The 15,212-nt window shown below is 30.9% G+C and overlaps 1 protein-coding gene and 1 long non-coding RNA gene across 3 annotated transcripts; one reads left to right on the forward strand and one right to left on the reverse strand.

Moving 5' to 3' along the window:
* Window positions 1–2,106: 2,106 nt before the first annotated feature.
* Window positions 2,107–3,296, reverse strand: LOC125588451. The gene is made up of 6 exons (XM_048759794.1): window positions 3,237–3,296; window positions 3,029–3,111; window positions 2,835–2,946; window positions 2,600–2,757; window positions 2,407–2,527; window positions 2,107–2,340 (listed from the first exon to the last, which is right to left on the reverse strand). Exons 1-6 carry the CDS (start codon window positions 3,294–3,296, stop codon window positions 2,107–2,109), a joined length of 768 nt encoding a protein of 255 aa, XP_048615751.1.
* A 5,574-nt stretch (window positions 3,297–8,870) lies between these two features.
* Window positions 8,871–10,323, forward strand: LOC111207091. 2 transcript variants are annotated; one of them, XR_007325233.1, is made up of 2 exons: window positions 8,871–9,459; window positions 9,874–10,323. It is a non-coding gene; the product is annotated as an uncharacterized LOC111207091 (long non-coding RNA). The 2 variants fall into 2 exon arrangements; XR_002659311.2 differs by having other exon boundaries at window positions 8,871–9,142.
* Window positions 10,324–15,212: the final 4,889 nt, after the last annotated feature.

Genomic DNA, 15,212 nt, shown 5'->3' on the forward strand with positions numbered 1-15,212 from the left:
TTAACTATTGAGTTAGATAGTAGATCAGTTATTCAGTTTTTCTAAATACATTACATTTTAGTGATAATTTTCAAATTTAAAAATTAATTGATCTTTACTAAATATTCTTTTCATGAAATGTAAAAACAGTTTAATTTTTTTAAAAAGTTATAATGAGATGTATTGTTACACCATGAAACAGATTTGAGGAAAAATATTATTCTTCTTTACATAGATTTTGGTTAGCTGGTTATGAGGAAAAAGATTATTCTTCTTTACAGAAAAAAAATATTTGATCTTTACTAAAATTTTTTTTGTGATAATTGTTTTCTGCTGATTTATTGAATTAAAATATAATTGCATAAGCATGGACCTCACGTCCATATTTGAAACACCCTCTATTATTTTAATTTTAACGGATCGAAGATCGAGATTGAGGTGCAACTCTGGTGGACATCCGGTTAGCTACTTTGTCAAGTTTATATAACCCTGCAATTTTTTTTTAAAAAAAGGGAATAAATAGATTATTTTAAGCAATGGGCGGGATATACATTACTTGTGATCTAGATTATTATTTTTTATATAATTTTATGGTTTGTGTTTTAGGTTTGCATTCATAAAAAATGTGTATGACAGTGATTTTTGTCTTTAGAAAATTTTAGGTGAAAATGGATTATATTTGATAAAATCTATTTTGCTTGTTAATTTTAAGAATTCTCTTAATCTACAATATAAGTGGATGGTAATGGAGTATCTGAAACGTAAAGAAAAACAAATAATGTAGATCTTTGTAAAGAAACATGAACTCGAATTCTTAGGAATTTTCTTTATCATGTGTTGTGTGATATATGGAGCATGTGTTTACCATTCTGTAGCAGAAGAAATGTTCCGCTCAAGATGAATGTAACAGTCACCAAAATCCATCTAAAAATCATATGGGTGCAAAAGAGGTAAAGATTCAGATAGTTCTTACTTATGGAAGCGCACAAAAAAACATTCCAAAGTTTTTACTCACGTGTAAACAATGATCTTCATCCCATAAATTGAAGAAACTGGAAGAGAATATAATTAGAAAAGATCATTAGAGTTAATACAATAGTTGAAAGTTGAGAAACATGTGGGAAGATGATGAGCTTGCAGAAGTTATACTTAAGCTCACCTTTGAAAACTTAAAAACATTACAAAGGATGCAGATTTGTGACTTACCGAGACCACGAAATATCAAGGTAAGCATAATGATTTAAACTATGATAGGCGCCACCCTCCTGCAGTAAAGAAGATGACCTGTTAAAGTCACTGGTTTTAAAAATAGGGCTTCTGTAACAGATAGAATGTTAGGGTTTTTATTACTTGGAGAAAATAAAATTCAAGTTTTAAAATATTTAAAATATAAATATATTTATTTAACCAAATTAAATAATTTTACTATTGTTAAAACCATTTTGAAATAATTTATTTATACTTTTAAAAATTACAATTGGTTTAAGTTGAAAATGTTTAATTGTTTATTATAAATATTAATATACTATTTGTTTCAAATAATAAGAGTAAGAGATATGAAAATTTTCATAAACTTTAAAGGATTGTGATAATGTATCAATTTATGTTTGTTTCAATTGATGTTGTGGTTTCATAAAAAGATAGATTGTTTTTTTATTACAAATGAAACTTTAAGAAATAAGAGATAATTTTATAAATCTATATGGAAGAAATATATCTCGTATTCTACTATAAAAAAAATTGCAAACTACACAAATGCCAAAAAAATAATAATAATATAAAGGTAAAATAATTTTTTCAAGTTTTTATTTGTCCCTTATTCTTTTAAAATAAACAACATAATTATTACTAAAAATGAAAAAACTGTATAAATTTTAGCAACTTAAAAAAGGTCAAACCTCAACATAAACAAATGAACCAGCGAAGCTTAAAATATCCAAATAGAGCATACGATATATAAATAATGTCAACACAAAAACTGAAGCAAATGAACCAAAGCATAATATTTCAACAAAGAAGAAGCAAAACCAGAAGAAAAAGAACAAACAGATAGTCGTTCTTCAAACACAACCCAAGTACACAAAACATATTAGCCACTTTTTGCACGCTTAGCATCATCTGACACAATCATATCAGCACCTCTTTTCGACCTGCAGTAGGAGAGACAACCACGTCGGCAGCTAAATCGTATCCAAGCGCTGGAACCTCAAGAGGGAGTACCTTGGTGACAGTTAAAATTTGAGTCTTGCCTTCCAAGTTGTGCTTTGATATCTTGATAACGAACGTGCGTTTCTGTCCGATGGTGTCAATAAGGGCTTGAGGCACCGGGACTACATGATCATCTCCTGATCCCTCATTAGCCTATATAAATTTAAACAACTGTTAGAACACAACCAAAAATTGAATGATGGACAGGTATGTGATTACCTCATAGTAGCTCTCAACCAATACAGATGCTTTCTTCCCAGTTAACTCAAACCCAGCGTCACCAAGAAGTACAAAGCTCGCATGATCATTGTTGTCATAGACAGAGAGCTTGCTGAGATACCTGTTTCAAATACACATTAATAATGGACGTTGATGGTGTATATGACACAAAAAATATAATAACAATTCTTACTCTGCAGCACCAGTGATCTCAGTTTTTCCACACTTCTTACACATAAGCGTGGTAGGTCCTTTAGTAGCTTTAGTCTTGCACCCACCACAAGCAATGTAGTACCATGCTGAGCCACGCACAACATCATCAATGGTGGCCGTACACTCGAACCAAGCAACCTATAATATTACAACAGTGAAGATACTCAATAACAAATCTAATTCCAACGCAAGTATGAAAGCATGAGATGTCATACCTTCGCTCCTTCCTGCTTCATGTAAGTGAGTAGCTCCCCTATAGTAGCTGTCTCAGCCTTGGTGACAATCTCAGCATTAACTCTATTAGCAACTTCCGAGTTTGATTCAAGCCTAAAAATGTTCAAAAAAATAAAATAAGCAACACAGTCGGTAGATTAACGTAAACGGTGCAAATATATAAATGAATACATACCAAGCCAGATACTCCCTGGTTGGATGAACATCCGTATCAAAAAAAACCCCGTGAAGATGATAGAGATGACAGAGACAAAGCACCTGTAGCATAACCAATTTCCATACCAAAAAAATAACAAATTAATCAAACAATCTAGCCATAAAACAACCCTTCTCAACACCTAATACTACTGTGATTCCCACGCAACTTACTAACATCTATATACCACAACAATAGTTAGATAATACGAACCTCCTAAACGCTTAGGATTCACAGTTGTCACCATGATAACACTCGGAGGTTTTCCAAGCGATCTAAACTTCTCTCAGAAGGCTGTTGCTGCCTTGTCCCATATGTAGAGCTTCATCACAGGACCACTGCATCGAAGAGAACACATTTATTAAACAAAGAAGTATACGTCTAGAGCATAAAACTAAGATGACTCACTCATGTGTCTGAACATGAACCAAAATTCGCCGATCAGAAGCTATCTCGACTTCATCAAGCACAAGACTCTCGTTAAGAGCCTGCTCATTCACCAATTTGATATGACCAATAAAATCTGCGTATAAAAACATAACTTAATAAACAATCAAGAGATATCTGATCAACATAAACAGATAGATTGAGCACAGATCATAAAATATGAGAGATCTTACCATACAGATCCCCTTTGAGGTCACAGGCCGCTTCGAACTGTTCATAACCATGGAAACGAAATCGGTCTTCAGGAAACCGAGTCGAACTGTCTTTGAGATCGGAGAGGAAAGACTTCCATGAGAACGCAATGGTCACGTCTGGATCAGCAACCCGATACACCTTCTTGGTCTTAGAACCAAAAAAATTGGTAAGTCTGTAGGTGGAACCGGGCTTCATGTGTCGCAGATAAGTGTCAATCCTTGATGGTGGGATGAATCCCTGAATCACAGTGCCCTGTTTAGAACAAACAAATCACGATTGTTAGTAATCTGTGTCGCAACATAAACAAATAAAAAAAAAGGAAAAGATGTCGGAACAAACCTTTTCGTCGACCAGAAGCATCTCTAGAACCATAAGTATCTTCGAGAATGCGTTTCTTGCCTCCCAAAAATGGATCAAACGAAATCTTAACTCGTCTTCCTGTGGTCCAAACGTCACATCTTTGAAGAACACGACGCGATCGCTGTTGTCGGAGGGGACATCGGAGCAGACAACGGCCTTGCCGTTACGTCTTGTCGAAGAGGAATCACCGGAGACACCGGATTGGCCAATAGGTTTCATCGATGCGGCGGAGGGGATCGTCCGTGTGGCGGAGGATTTCATCAGTGCGGCGGAGGAGACAGCGTCCTTCCCGTTAGGTTTCTTGGAGATAAGATCGCCGGATGCGGAGTTTTTGCTGTTGGAATTCATCGGAAGAGAAGATAGTATTGCGGGTAATCAAACTGGTGGGATGATCGGGGTTATAAAAGAAATCAGAGTGAGGGATGCGAAAGGGATCCATTAATGGAGGTTAATGAGGATTTGATGGAGGGGTGATTGAACAGACGAAACCGATAAACGGAAGAAGTGGGAAGGACGAAAGGGATGAGATATTTGTCTGCGCAAGGGAGAATGAAGTTAGGGTTCGTCGAGGTTCGATGCGGTCTGCGGAAGAGAGAATGAAGCTAGGGTTCGCGGAGGCTCGATATGGTGCTATCCGTTTGGCCAAGCTTATGGGCTTATGGGCCAACTACATAACGGAAATAAAACATAACGAAGCCCATCTTAATGAAGCCCAACGAAGTACATACGTGGAAGAAAGACGCGACGGGATTGGCTAATTATTTCATCCGACGTGGACGGTCTCAGCGTTGAGCGTATTCTGCTTTTACTTATTGTATGATATACTAGATAAGGTCCGTTCGTTGCAACGGATTTTATTTGATGTTTTAGTAAAAACATAAAAATAATAAATTATTTAATTATAGATTGAGGATTTTTTTTGTTTGCATAAGCTGTGAAATATTTATTTTATAATTACAAACTCATTTACACACATAAATTCCTATTAGTATTTGTATTTATAATCATGGTGAATATGTAAATTGTTATCAACTTTGTATTTAAGGCTAGAGAAAATACTCATACCTAAAAATTTAAACTAAACTCAACCAAAGTAAAAATTAAAATGAAAAAATTGAAAGCTAAATAAAGTCAATTTAGTTAGTGACAATATTATACGGAAAATTACTAAAAATACCACATTCTTAATACCAATTTTATTCTCACTTTTAAAAAGAAAAAACACTTATAATCCTAAGATTAACTAATCTAGACTAAGGGTTTAGAATTGAGGGGGTGGAGTAGGTTTTAGGAATATGGAATTTATGATTCTAATAAATATATAAATAAATAATTATTTTTTTTAATTTTTTTTTATGTTAACTAAATATAGTTAACTCATATAAGTTAACATAAATATATATATGTTAACTAATATCAAGCTTCATAAACTTCATTATTCATTTAAGGATTTTCAATCATATGGCCAAGATTAACCAAGCAACCATCGTCATAGCTGAAACTAATAGAAATAATACAAATTAGTATATTAAATTCTTCAACTAATAAGAGTTAACTAATAAAATAAACATCCAAATTTTTTTATTAGAATTTAGTTCAGAAGATGCTGATAAAAAAATTACACATGAATATCTCTTGATAAAAGACTTTCATGATAATAACAGTATTATCACATTTTCACAGCGCGATATATATCTTCAAATAGTTCTACTTGTCCAGCTCATAATGTTGCTTGTATTTCAATTTTACTAAAAAGAAAAACTGAAATTGCTTAACGGAATTGGACTAATAATTCATAGAGAAAAAGTGCTACTGTTATTTATAGAAAAATATCTCCTTAACAATTAAGTTAGAGTAACTATTTGAACATCAGCTTTTTCATATTATTGATATACCAATTACACATATGTAACAAAAAAAGTTATTTATATATATATATATATATATATATATATATATATATATAAATGCATGAATATTATCATCTAATCAATAGTTTCTTGTATCTTTTAAGTTGAGCAAAATCTTTATAGTTGAAATCAACAAAATTTCACAGAGTATTTGAGGTAACGGTTATTTCACAAATATGCAGTTGTTGTTCTCTCAATCACTCTTATCTGAAATTTATGATCGGAGATTTTATAGTTCTTACTGCAATCTTGCACATTATAAATAGAAGATGTCAATAATAATTCCTTCACATAGTTCATCTCCAAGCTTTTCAAGAAGAGAATGATGCACGCAACCCTGATTGTATTTTCCTATATAATAAAAAATCAATTTGAATAAAATTTTTAAAAGATTTTTTTTAAAAATTACCCTTATTAAGTATGAGATATTCCTTCCTATAAGTTCTTTATTCTTTTTTCAAATTTCTTACATTTTAATATTTTTAACTGATTTAATGTTAAATAACCTTCTGAATTCATTGTTTCCTTGATAATGCATGATAGCAAATTAAATAACAATTTCAGTTAGAAAATAGTAAATATTTTTTTTCAAACATAGTCTTATTGTAAGAAGTGTCTAGTTGACATTTTGACTAAACTCTGATGACAATCAAAATCATAACAATTATTGTTGATTTTAAAATTATTATCTAACCCGCATATCCATAATAAACCGTTTATATTGCATTCAATCGTTGTTGACGTAACATAATAAATTGATGTTGACATTGACTTACTATGACAGAATAACCAATTTTATATCGTCTATAGGAACTAACACACATAATTGTGCCAATAACTTACGCACAACAATATCATATTTTACGATAATTATAAAGTTATATAATAAAAAAACGTACATAATGTTTTTCTTGTATGAGAGAATTTCTGATTTTAATCAATTATGTTTGGTGACAAAATATAGGAGAGTTTAATCTTATATATAGATGTGAATAATCGTAATCCTTTCAGTTACAAAAAAAATAATAATTGTAATCCTTTTTGGATTATAATTTCTTAAACATAAAATTTACTATTTAAATAAGAAAGTTTATTATTATATGGAAATATTTGAAATACTTGTTTTACATTTTTTGCTTAGATTTGAAGAAAAAAAGAAAACTACAATTAAACAGTCTTTAACAATTTTATTTTGTAGCAGATTTTATAAAAAGATAATTACTATCAAACAAATTTTTACAATTATATTTTCTTTATGATTTTAGAAAACGAAAAATTAGCATTAAGTAAATTATTATACATATTTTTTTGTTTAAGAATTGTAAAAAGGAAAAAAATTAGAAAAAAAGAAATTATTGTCAACTAAAAACTATCAAATAATCTTTTGTTATAATCTTTGTTTAGGATTTTAAAAAAGAAAAATTACTATTAAATAATTCTTGTGTTATTATCTTATTATACTTATATTATTAATTATGATATATTAAGCAATTATGTTTGGTGATAAAATATAGGAGGTTTAATCTTATATATAGATGTGAATAATTGTAATCCTTTTAGTTACAAAAAAAATTTGTAATCCTTTTTGGAATATGATTTCTTAAACAGAAAATTTACTATTTAATTAATAGTCTACTATTATATGAAAATATTGGAAATACTTATTTTACTTTTTTTAGATTTGAAGAATAAAAAAAGAAAACTACAATTAAACACTCTTTAACAATTTTTTTTGTAGAAGATTTTATAAACGGATAATTACTATCAAACTAATTTTCACAATTATATTTTTTTTATTTTAGAAAAGGAAAATTATATTAAATAAATTATTATACATATTTTCTTTTAGGAATTGTAAAAAGGAAAAAAAATTATAAAACTGAAATTATTGTCAACTAAAAAAACTATCAAATAATATTTTGCTGTTATCTTTATTTATATTTTATAAAACGATTTTACAAAAAAAAAAATTAGTATTAAGTAAATTATTATACATATTTTTTGTTTAGGAATTGTAAAAAGGAAAAAAAATAGAAAAAGAAAATTATTGTCAACTAAAAACCATCAAATAATTTTTTGCTATTATTATCTTTGTTTAGTATTTTAAAAAAGGAAAATTACTATTAAATAATTCTTTTGTGTTATTATCTTATTATATTTATATTATTAATTATGATAAAATTTTTACACATGTCATCATTTTAAATTTTTAATTGACATGTGTCATCGTCACGTTAATTAGTAACTTTGAAGAACCAAACTTTTTAATAGGCAAATGTTTATTTTCGTTAAAAAAAGACTTATTCTTGGGTTCACCCCCTAGGATGAACCTCTAGGTTCACCAACCAATAGGATTGTGTAATATCTTTTACAAAAGGAAGCAAAATATTGTCAAATTATATTATTTTTTTAAAATTAAAAGGTAAAAAGAAATAAATAAAAAATAGTAGTAATTACAAAAAAAATATTTTTAACGTCGTCAGCATAACATTAAACCATAAATACTAATCCCTAAACCCTAAATCATAAACTCTAAACCCTTGGGTAAACCCTAAACTCTAGGATAAATTTTAAACTCTAGGATAAATCTTAAACTCAAAATCAAAATCACTAAACACTAAAACACTCAAGGGTTTAGGGTTTAGAGTTTTAGGGCTTAGTATTTTTATTTAGAGTTTAGGATTTATCCAAGGGTTTAGGATTTACCCAAGGGTTTAGAGTTTACCCAAGGTTTAAGGTTTACCCAATGGTTTAGGATTTTGGGTTTAGGGATTAAGATTTAGGGTTTAGTGTTTTGCTGACGACTTTAAAATTTTTTTTTAAATCTTTTTTCTGTAGCTGCTATTTTTTTTTAATTTTTTTAATTTTAAAAACATAATATAATTTGATAATATTTTGTTTCCTTTTTTAAAAGATATCGATTTTGAAATAATGAATTTCTAATTTTAAAATATAATATTTTGAACCTACTCTTAAAAGAAAACAAGTCTGCGTAAAGAGTGTCTCTTTCGAAAACGACGATCCCAAATGAGACTCCTCTCTTGCACTTCCGTTTCCGACAACGTCTTTTCCGTCACAGCCGCATTTCGTCACCTCCAACCCAGTTCGCTGTTGTCTCTGTCGTTCAAGAGGAACCCTAAATCCGATTTCGCCTCTGTCAAATCCGCCGGTAATTGAAAGTGTAAGTCCTAAATCTATGCAATTCTAAGTTTTTATGACATATTCTTAACATGTATTCTCATTCCATCGACTTTGATATCAAGTAATCGGTTTTTGTTTTTAATTTTGCTATTCACTGTTTATTTTTGTTAGCTCTAGTTTCCAGTTCGATAACTCCTTCAAGTTTGAATACAAAAGATCGGTTCTGGGTTTTTCATAAGTTTGAGTATGCTTTTTGATACCTATTTTAATATATTTTTATTTTTACAAATGCATGTTGCCTCTTTGATTGCGGTTTACGCCAACTGGGGGCTTACAAAGGTTAGAGGCATCCGATGGGTATGGGCTGGAGTGTGGCTATACAGTATTGTAACATACTTCCCATAAGACATTTTCAAGTTTGCTATTAGATACATCTTGATGGAAAGGCTTGGCTCAATTTGTTTGAGAACAAGACTGCTTTCAAAAGGAAAAAAGATTATGAAAAAAAAAAAAAAGAGAGGGAGAGAGAGAGAGGCTCAATATGGGCACTTGCTCAAAGGACACTTCACGGTTGGTAGCCAAAAGAAGCTGTTATACAGAATTGTCTGAGAGCGCAGAGCAAGCCAAGAGAAGAACTGAGATAGCTAGGCAATATAAGCCTTTATCTCAGTCTTCAAATAGATACATGTTCTTTGTTTGCAATTAAAACACTTTACCGAATGCTTTATTAGTTGACAAAAAGAAACTGAATGTTTTACATGTTAACAACAGGCTTAGGAAGCTGCACACACACTGGGGACATGTGGAATCAGTAGTGGGTCTAGTTACAAAGTCATGGTCTCCACCTTTTTTATCGAAACTTTATAGAATCTGAATTGGATTGAAGCAGAACTTTAAGTGTAATGGAGGTTGGACTGTTCGAGGACGATAGCTTCTGAAGCAAGAAACAGCTCCAGGCAAATTCTTTAGCAGACAGAGCTTCTTGAAATTGGTGTAGATTACTATGGTTTCTGATAATGTTCGTGGGTATAGTTACAAAGTTAAGAAGCAGTGATTTAGTTTGTTTCCAATCACTTCTGTTTTGTGTTTGGTCCATTAGTAAACTTTCAAGTAGTGAAAAGGTTAAAAAGTCTGGTATGTACTCAGTTTTGACAATGGAATTTTGTTCCAGTTCAGAGTAAACTATTTGGTCAAGGTTTAAGAACAAGTTTTGGTTTGGTATAACGTACAAGAAACACATTTGTGTCCTTTAGAAGTTCTCACGTACCATATTTCGAATTCTAATTAGTCAATAAGAAACTTTGCTTCAATTAACCACTAGATGACTACAAAATCTGTGTTGAATTTGGAAAACGGTTAAACAAAAACAAAGCCTCTACTAGGGCTTATAATGCCAAGTCATTTATCAATCTTTTCTTAACCAAGTTTGATTAAACCTTTTTGTTCATCATCCTCGTCTACAGAACGGTGAAGGAGAGACAATGTCAATGTTTATAAGTTGTTTAATTTGAGATTGAGAGTATCAAAGTAAATCGAGTTTAATTCAACATTAAATTAACATTTGGTTTACTCAAACCCATATTTCTGTGGAAAAATCTGTCACTTCGTAAATAAAAAAAAATCTGCTACAAATTTAAATCGGATATATAATTCTGCCATAAAAGTTTAAATCTAACAAAAAAAAAAATCTATCATTTATAGAAAATTTGTTGCATCATATGACAGACATATCTCAAAAAATCTATTTTCCAATCAAAATCGGACAATCAACTCTATCGAATGAACAAATCTGCTATATCATTTAGCAGATATATTTCTAAAAAAAAACTGTTTTCAAATAAATAGGGTAATCAATTATGTCGTATGAAAAAATCTGCCGTTTTTAAGAAAGTCTGTCACCACACTACTGTCAGATTTATTTTTCTAAACAGATCTTATAGATAAGCTTAATATTTGATAGATTTATTTTTTGGAAACAAATCTGCCGTCGATCACTTTGTGAGGGCAATTTTGTAATTCATTTTGTTTGCTATAACTATACAAAAGGGCAGTTTAGACCAGAAAAAAATTCTAATAATTTTTTTAAAAATATGAGTTATTCTAAGTAAACTTCCCAAAAAAAAAATATACGACACTTTTTCTGTTTTTATATATTTGAATGTTAAGAGGTCAAACCGAATCTGAAATATGCTGAAGTCTTTATCAATGAGCAGAATAGACAAAGACTGGTCAGAAAAGTTTAAAGTACTTATAAAATGCATATTTCTCGAACCATAATAATACACATATTAACATGCAAATATTTCATCAATATAGTTCAATGATTATTTGATGAGGAAAACGCGCATGAGTGATTTTCGCATAACACTATTGGTTTAACATACTATTGGCAGACCACACATATTTTGGGAAGTGTTCATGGTACATGAGAAACCAAAAATATAATGTTACCGATGAATAAATAAATATTTTCAATTAGATTCTTAAACTGATGTATTAGCTGGGCTTAGATTTAAGTTGATGCTTAAAGTCTTTTTAAAACTTTGGGGTTGCTGGGGGGGGGGGGGGGGGGGGGGGGGGGGGGGTGGTTCTAAGCAGTGGATTATGCTCTTTACCAAAATGGGATTGCAAGATCTCTTGTAATCAAACTTTCATTGCATTATTGCTAATGATATTTACATTTTTATCAAAAAAAGTATTAGATTCTTGGTTTGTAAGAGTATCAGTATTATGTAATATCTTCTCAAAGTATCTAATAGGTATATTATTAATAATTTTAATATAATTTAGTTAATAACTAAAAATTGAATATAGAAAAACATATATGAAAGAATATTTCACAACTGTTTGAGGTTTTAAAAGAGCTTCCGTTTTCAAAACATATATCTCCGCTTTGCGTATGAATGGCTCAATAATATCTACGGCCGTTCCGGTAAAGAGGGTTTTGGTTGCTTCGAAGTTCGAAGGGAACTCACGGCTTCGACAGCGCAATGACATGATGTAGCGAGGGTAAATTGAGAAGTTCGGTTTCAACTGTGCATCATTTGTCTTTTGTGGTTCTAGTTAAGCTTTTAGTTGGTTTAATCCTTTATGCTTAGCTTTCGAGCATTGAATCGTTGTTGTGTTGTTTGTTCTAGTTGTTTTAACTTGCCTCCCATGTGTGGACTTAAGTTTCACGGGGTTTGTATACCACCATCTTTGTAATTGTGGTCAGCTTATAATCAAAATCCTTCTGAGTTCTCAGGAAAAGAAAAAAGCTTGTACATTGTCAAATCGTTATAATATAAAATTCTCAATGCTTGTGGGCTCTCTTAAGAGAATTTGTTCAGTGTGATATAAAATTGTCGTTGGTCAGGCTAATTTGGTTGAAATGAAATGACTAATTATTTAAATTTTGAATAAAGAATTAGAATTTTAAATTTGTTATCAGTTTAATGAGATTGAAAATCATTTTTTTGAATAATTATTTTTTGTTTGACATAGTTTCTTTAATAAATGAACATATTTGTGTATATAAACCCACAAACTGTTGTTTTCATAGCATGTTTTTATTGATAATAGAATTATTATATAAGATTTTCAGAAGAATTAATAATAACAACAACAAATATTTCCAGTGCCTTTAGGATCTTTCGCACATCGTCCTTCAGCCGTTTTTGGGAGCGCCCACGTTTCACAATCAACTTTACAATGGCCCTCGGAGATTCACGGACCTCTGGAGTGGTACTTTCCTGGGGGAATGTCTTTAATAAGAATGAGAAAATCAGTAATGATCATTGGTTTACTTTACTTTTCTACAAAATATGTGAGTGATGTTTAGCTTTATACAAGATATATATGAAAAATATATATATATGTTATAAAAAATCAAAATGAAAACTGTAATTTATAACAAAAAGAGAGATAGAGATTGAGAAGAATTATATATAAAACTAGGACCGGCCCGCCGTATGGGGGATGATAATTTGAAAATAATTTAAATAGTTAGAGTAATATTTAATATAAATTTTAAACTTTATAAAATATTATAAGATGAATGAGTAACATTTTGATTATTTTATCCTATGTATAATAAATGTTTAGTAAATTATTTGTATGTTTTAATAAATGTTTGGATAATTTGATAATTTTATTCTTTGCATTATGAATTAGTAACATTTTTATAAATATTATAAGATGAACATGTTTATTATCCTATGTATAATAAATGTTTAGTAAATTATTTTTAAGTTTTAAAATTAAATTTATTGATAATTTTAATCTGTCTATATTCGAACTTTTTTTTTGCGCCTTCTAATTTCCATCTGATAGACAATGGACTGTCTAAATATGTTAAATATTAAAGCCTCACACTATATCATGTAAACAAATTTCTGCATCTGTCTAAAGTAGAAGCATAGCTTGCATCTTCGACCAATATTATTACGAAGACATGTAATAGCAGCTCTTATCTCTTGGTAAGTCGCCGTGTAAACTGGGAGTCTCGCAACAGCAATTCCATGAAGCGAAATTTTAATTTGCCTCCAGCATCCGTCTAATTTAGTTGGAGACTCCCTCCAACCAAGCATGTCGAGGTAGGCACGACCGACAGCTTGCTCACCTCTGCACAACATGATGATGTCGTATAAGTAAACACCATATACATAATAAACATATGCCGATAATCGTAAATGGTACATGCCATCGATTGCGTTGTCGTTTCGAAAATATTCATGAATTCCTCGCACGTAGTGTGCTTGGATGTTACCGCTAGCAAGACATTGATCCATAAGATTATGGAAACGGTCGATAGAGAGCAATGGGGAAACTGTATGAGTCTGGAGGTCCAGGACTCCAGGTCCTTGAAAATGGAGCTTGAAAACTACTTCCAATAGGCTGCTGCTGGTTTTGACTGCCGATAAGACTCGAAAACGTCCCAAAATTCTCATGTAAGGCCAGGTCAGTACCATGGGAGTCCATGGGATTTGGCATCAAATGACTTAATAAGTTGAGATTTGGCATCAAAGTTCTCTCTTATGAACAAAATGTTTGGCAAATTCAAAAAGTTAAAAATGAAAAATTTTATTTAAATATGAATTATTTTATAATAAAAAAATCTATTGCTAGTAAACTTGTGATTTATAAAATGTATTTTGAAATTTACTGTTATTTAAAAATATTTTAAATAATGGATTTGAGAAAAAATTAATAGTTTTGAAGTGTTTTAATGAAGTTTTATAGTTAAAAACAGTATTAACTAAATCTCATAGTTTTACTTTGAAGAATTTCAGAGTGATCTAATTAAAATCATAGTATATTTCACAAAGTGCAGTGCAGTGAGTGCATCATCTTATGATGATATCAAGGAAGAACTATGGATCATCTTCTGATGTTTCTTAGGCTTTGGTATCATTTTCTTATGATTTTATTAGAAGGGTCAATCATCTCATTGATAATTAGTTTTGATAATTAACACAATATGTGTAAACTAATGTGTGCAGTCTCTTCACTAACATCTTCCAATTTGGTAATAAACCAATCCTGGAGAGAAAATGTGAAAGCTCCGGTGGCCATGTACAGTGAAAATCTTGTGCGGTGCGGATTCGAACTCGGATTCTTTGGGGATCTACGGAACGCCTTGACCACTCGACTACAGAAGCGTGGTTAAAAACTGTTGTGGGTAAACATTTTATATTGACTGACTCCACCCCGAAAAACCTCGCATCCAGAAAAATTCTATTAGCACCGTAGAAATCTGTAGGCCATCTGTGGACATAATTTTTTTGGAGAGGTTTCAGTACCACCCCGCTAACAGAGAGTCAAACTCGCGACCTCTGGCAGTCGTGTGTGAGAATCTCATTGAAAGCACTAGGCCCGATGATATTTTCATCTTCCAGTCATCAATGATATTTTCATCTTCCATTTTCGTTTTTGTTACGTTGAATAAGACTTGGATATTGGTACAAGTCTTTAAATATTCTTTCGCGTCGTGTATTTAGATATGCGTGCTCTTCACTAGCATTGATTTACGATATGAACCCTGATTTTTGCTAGTTATCTAAGAGTTTCAGAGAACAATTAAAAACACTAGTACACACAATTAAGAACACGGAACAACACTTGCGAGCACG

Source organism: Brassica napus, chromosome C6, assembly GCF_020379485.1.
Source record: "Brassica napus cultivar Da-Ae chromosome C6, Da-Ae, whole genome shotgun sequence".
In the NCBI taxonomy this organism is placed as follows: domain Eukaryota; kingdom Viridiplantae; phylum Streptophyta; class Magnoliopsida; order Brassicales; family Brassicaceae; genus Brassica; species Brassica napus.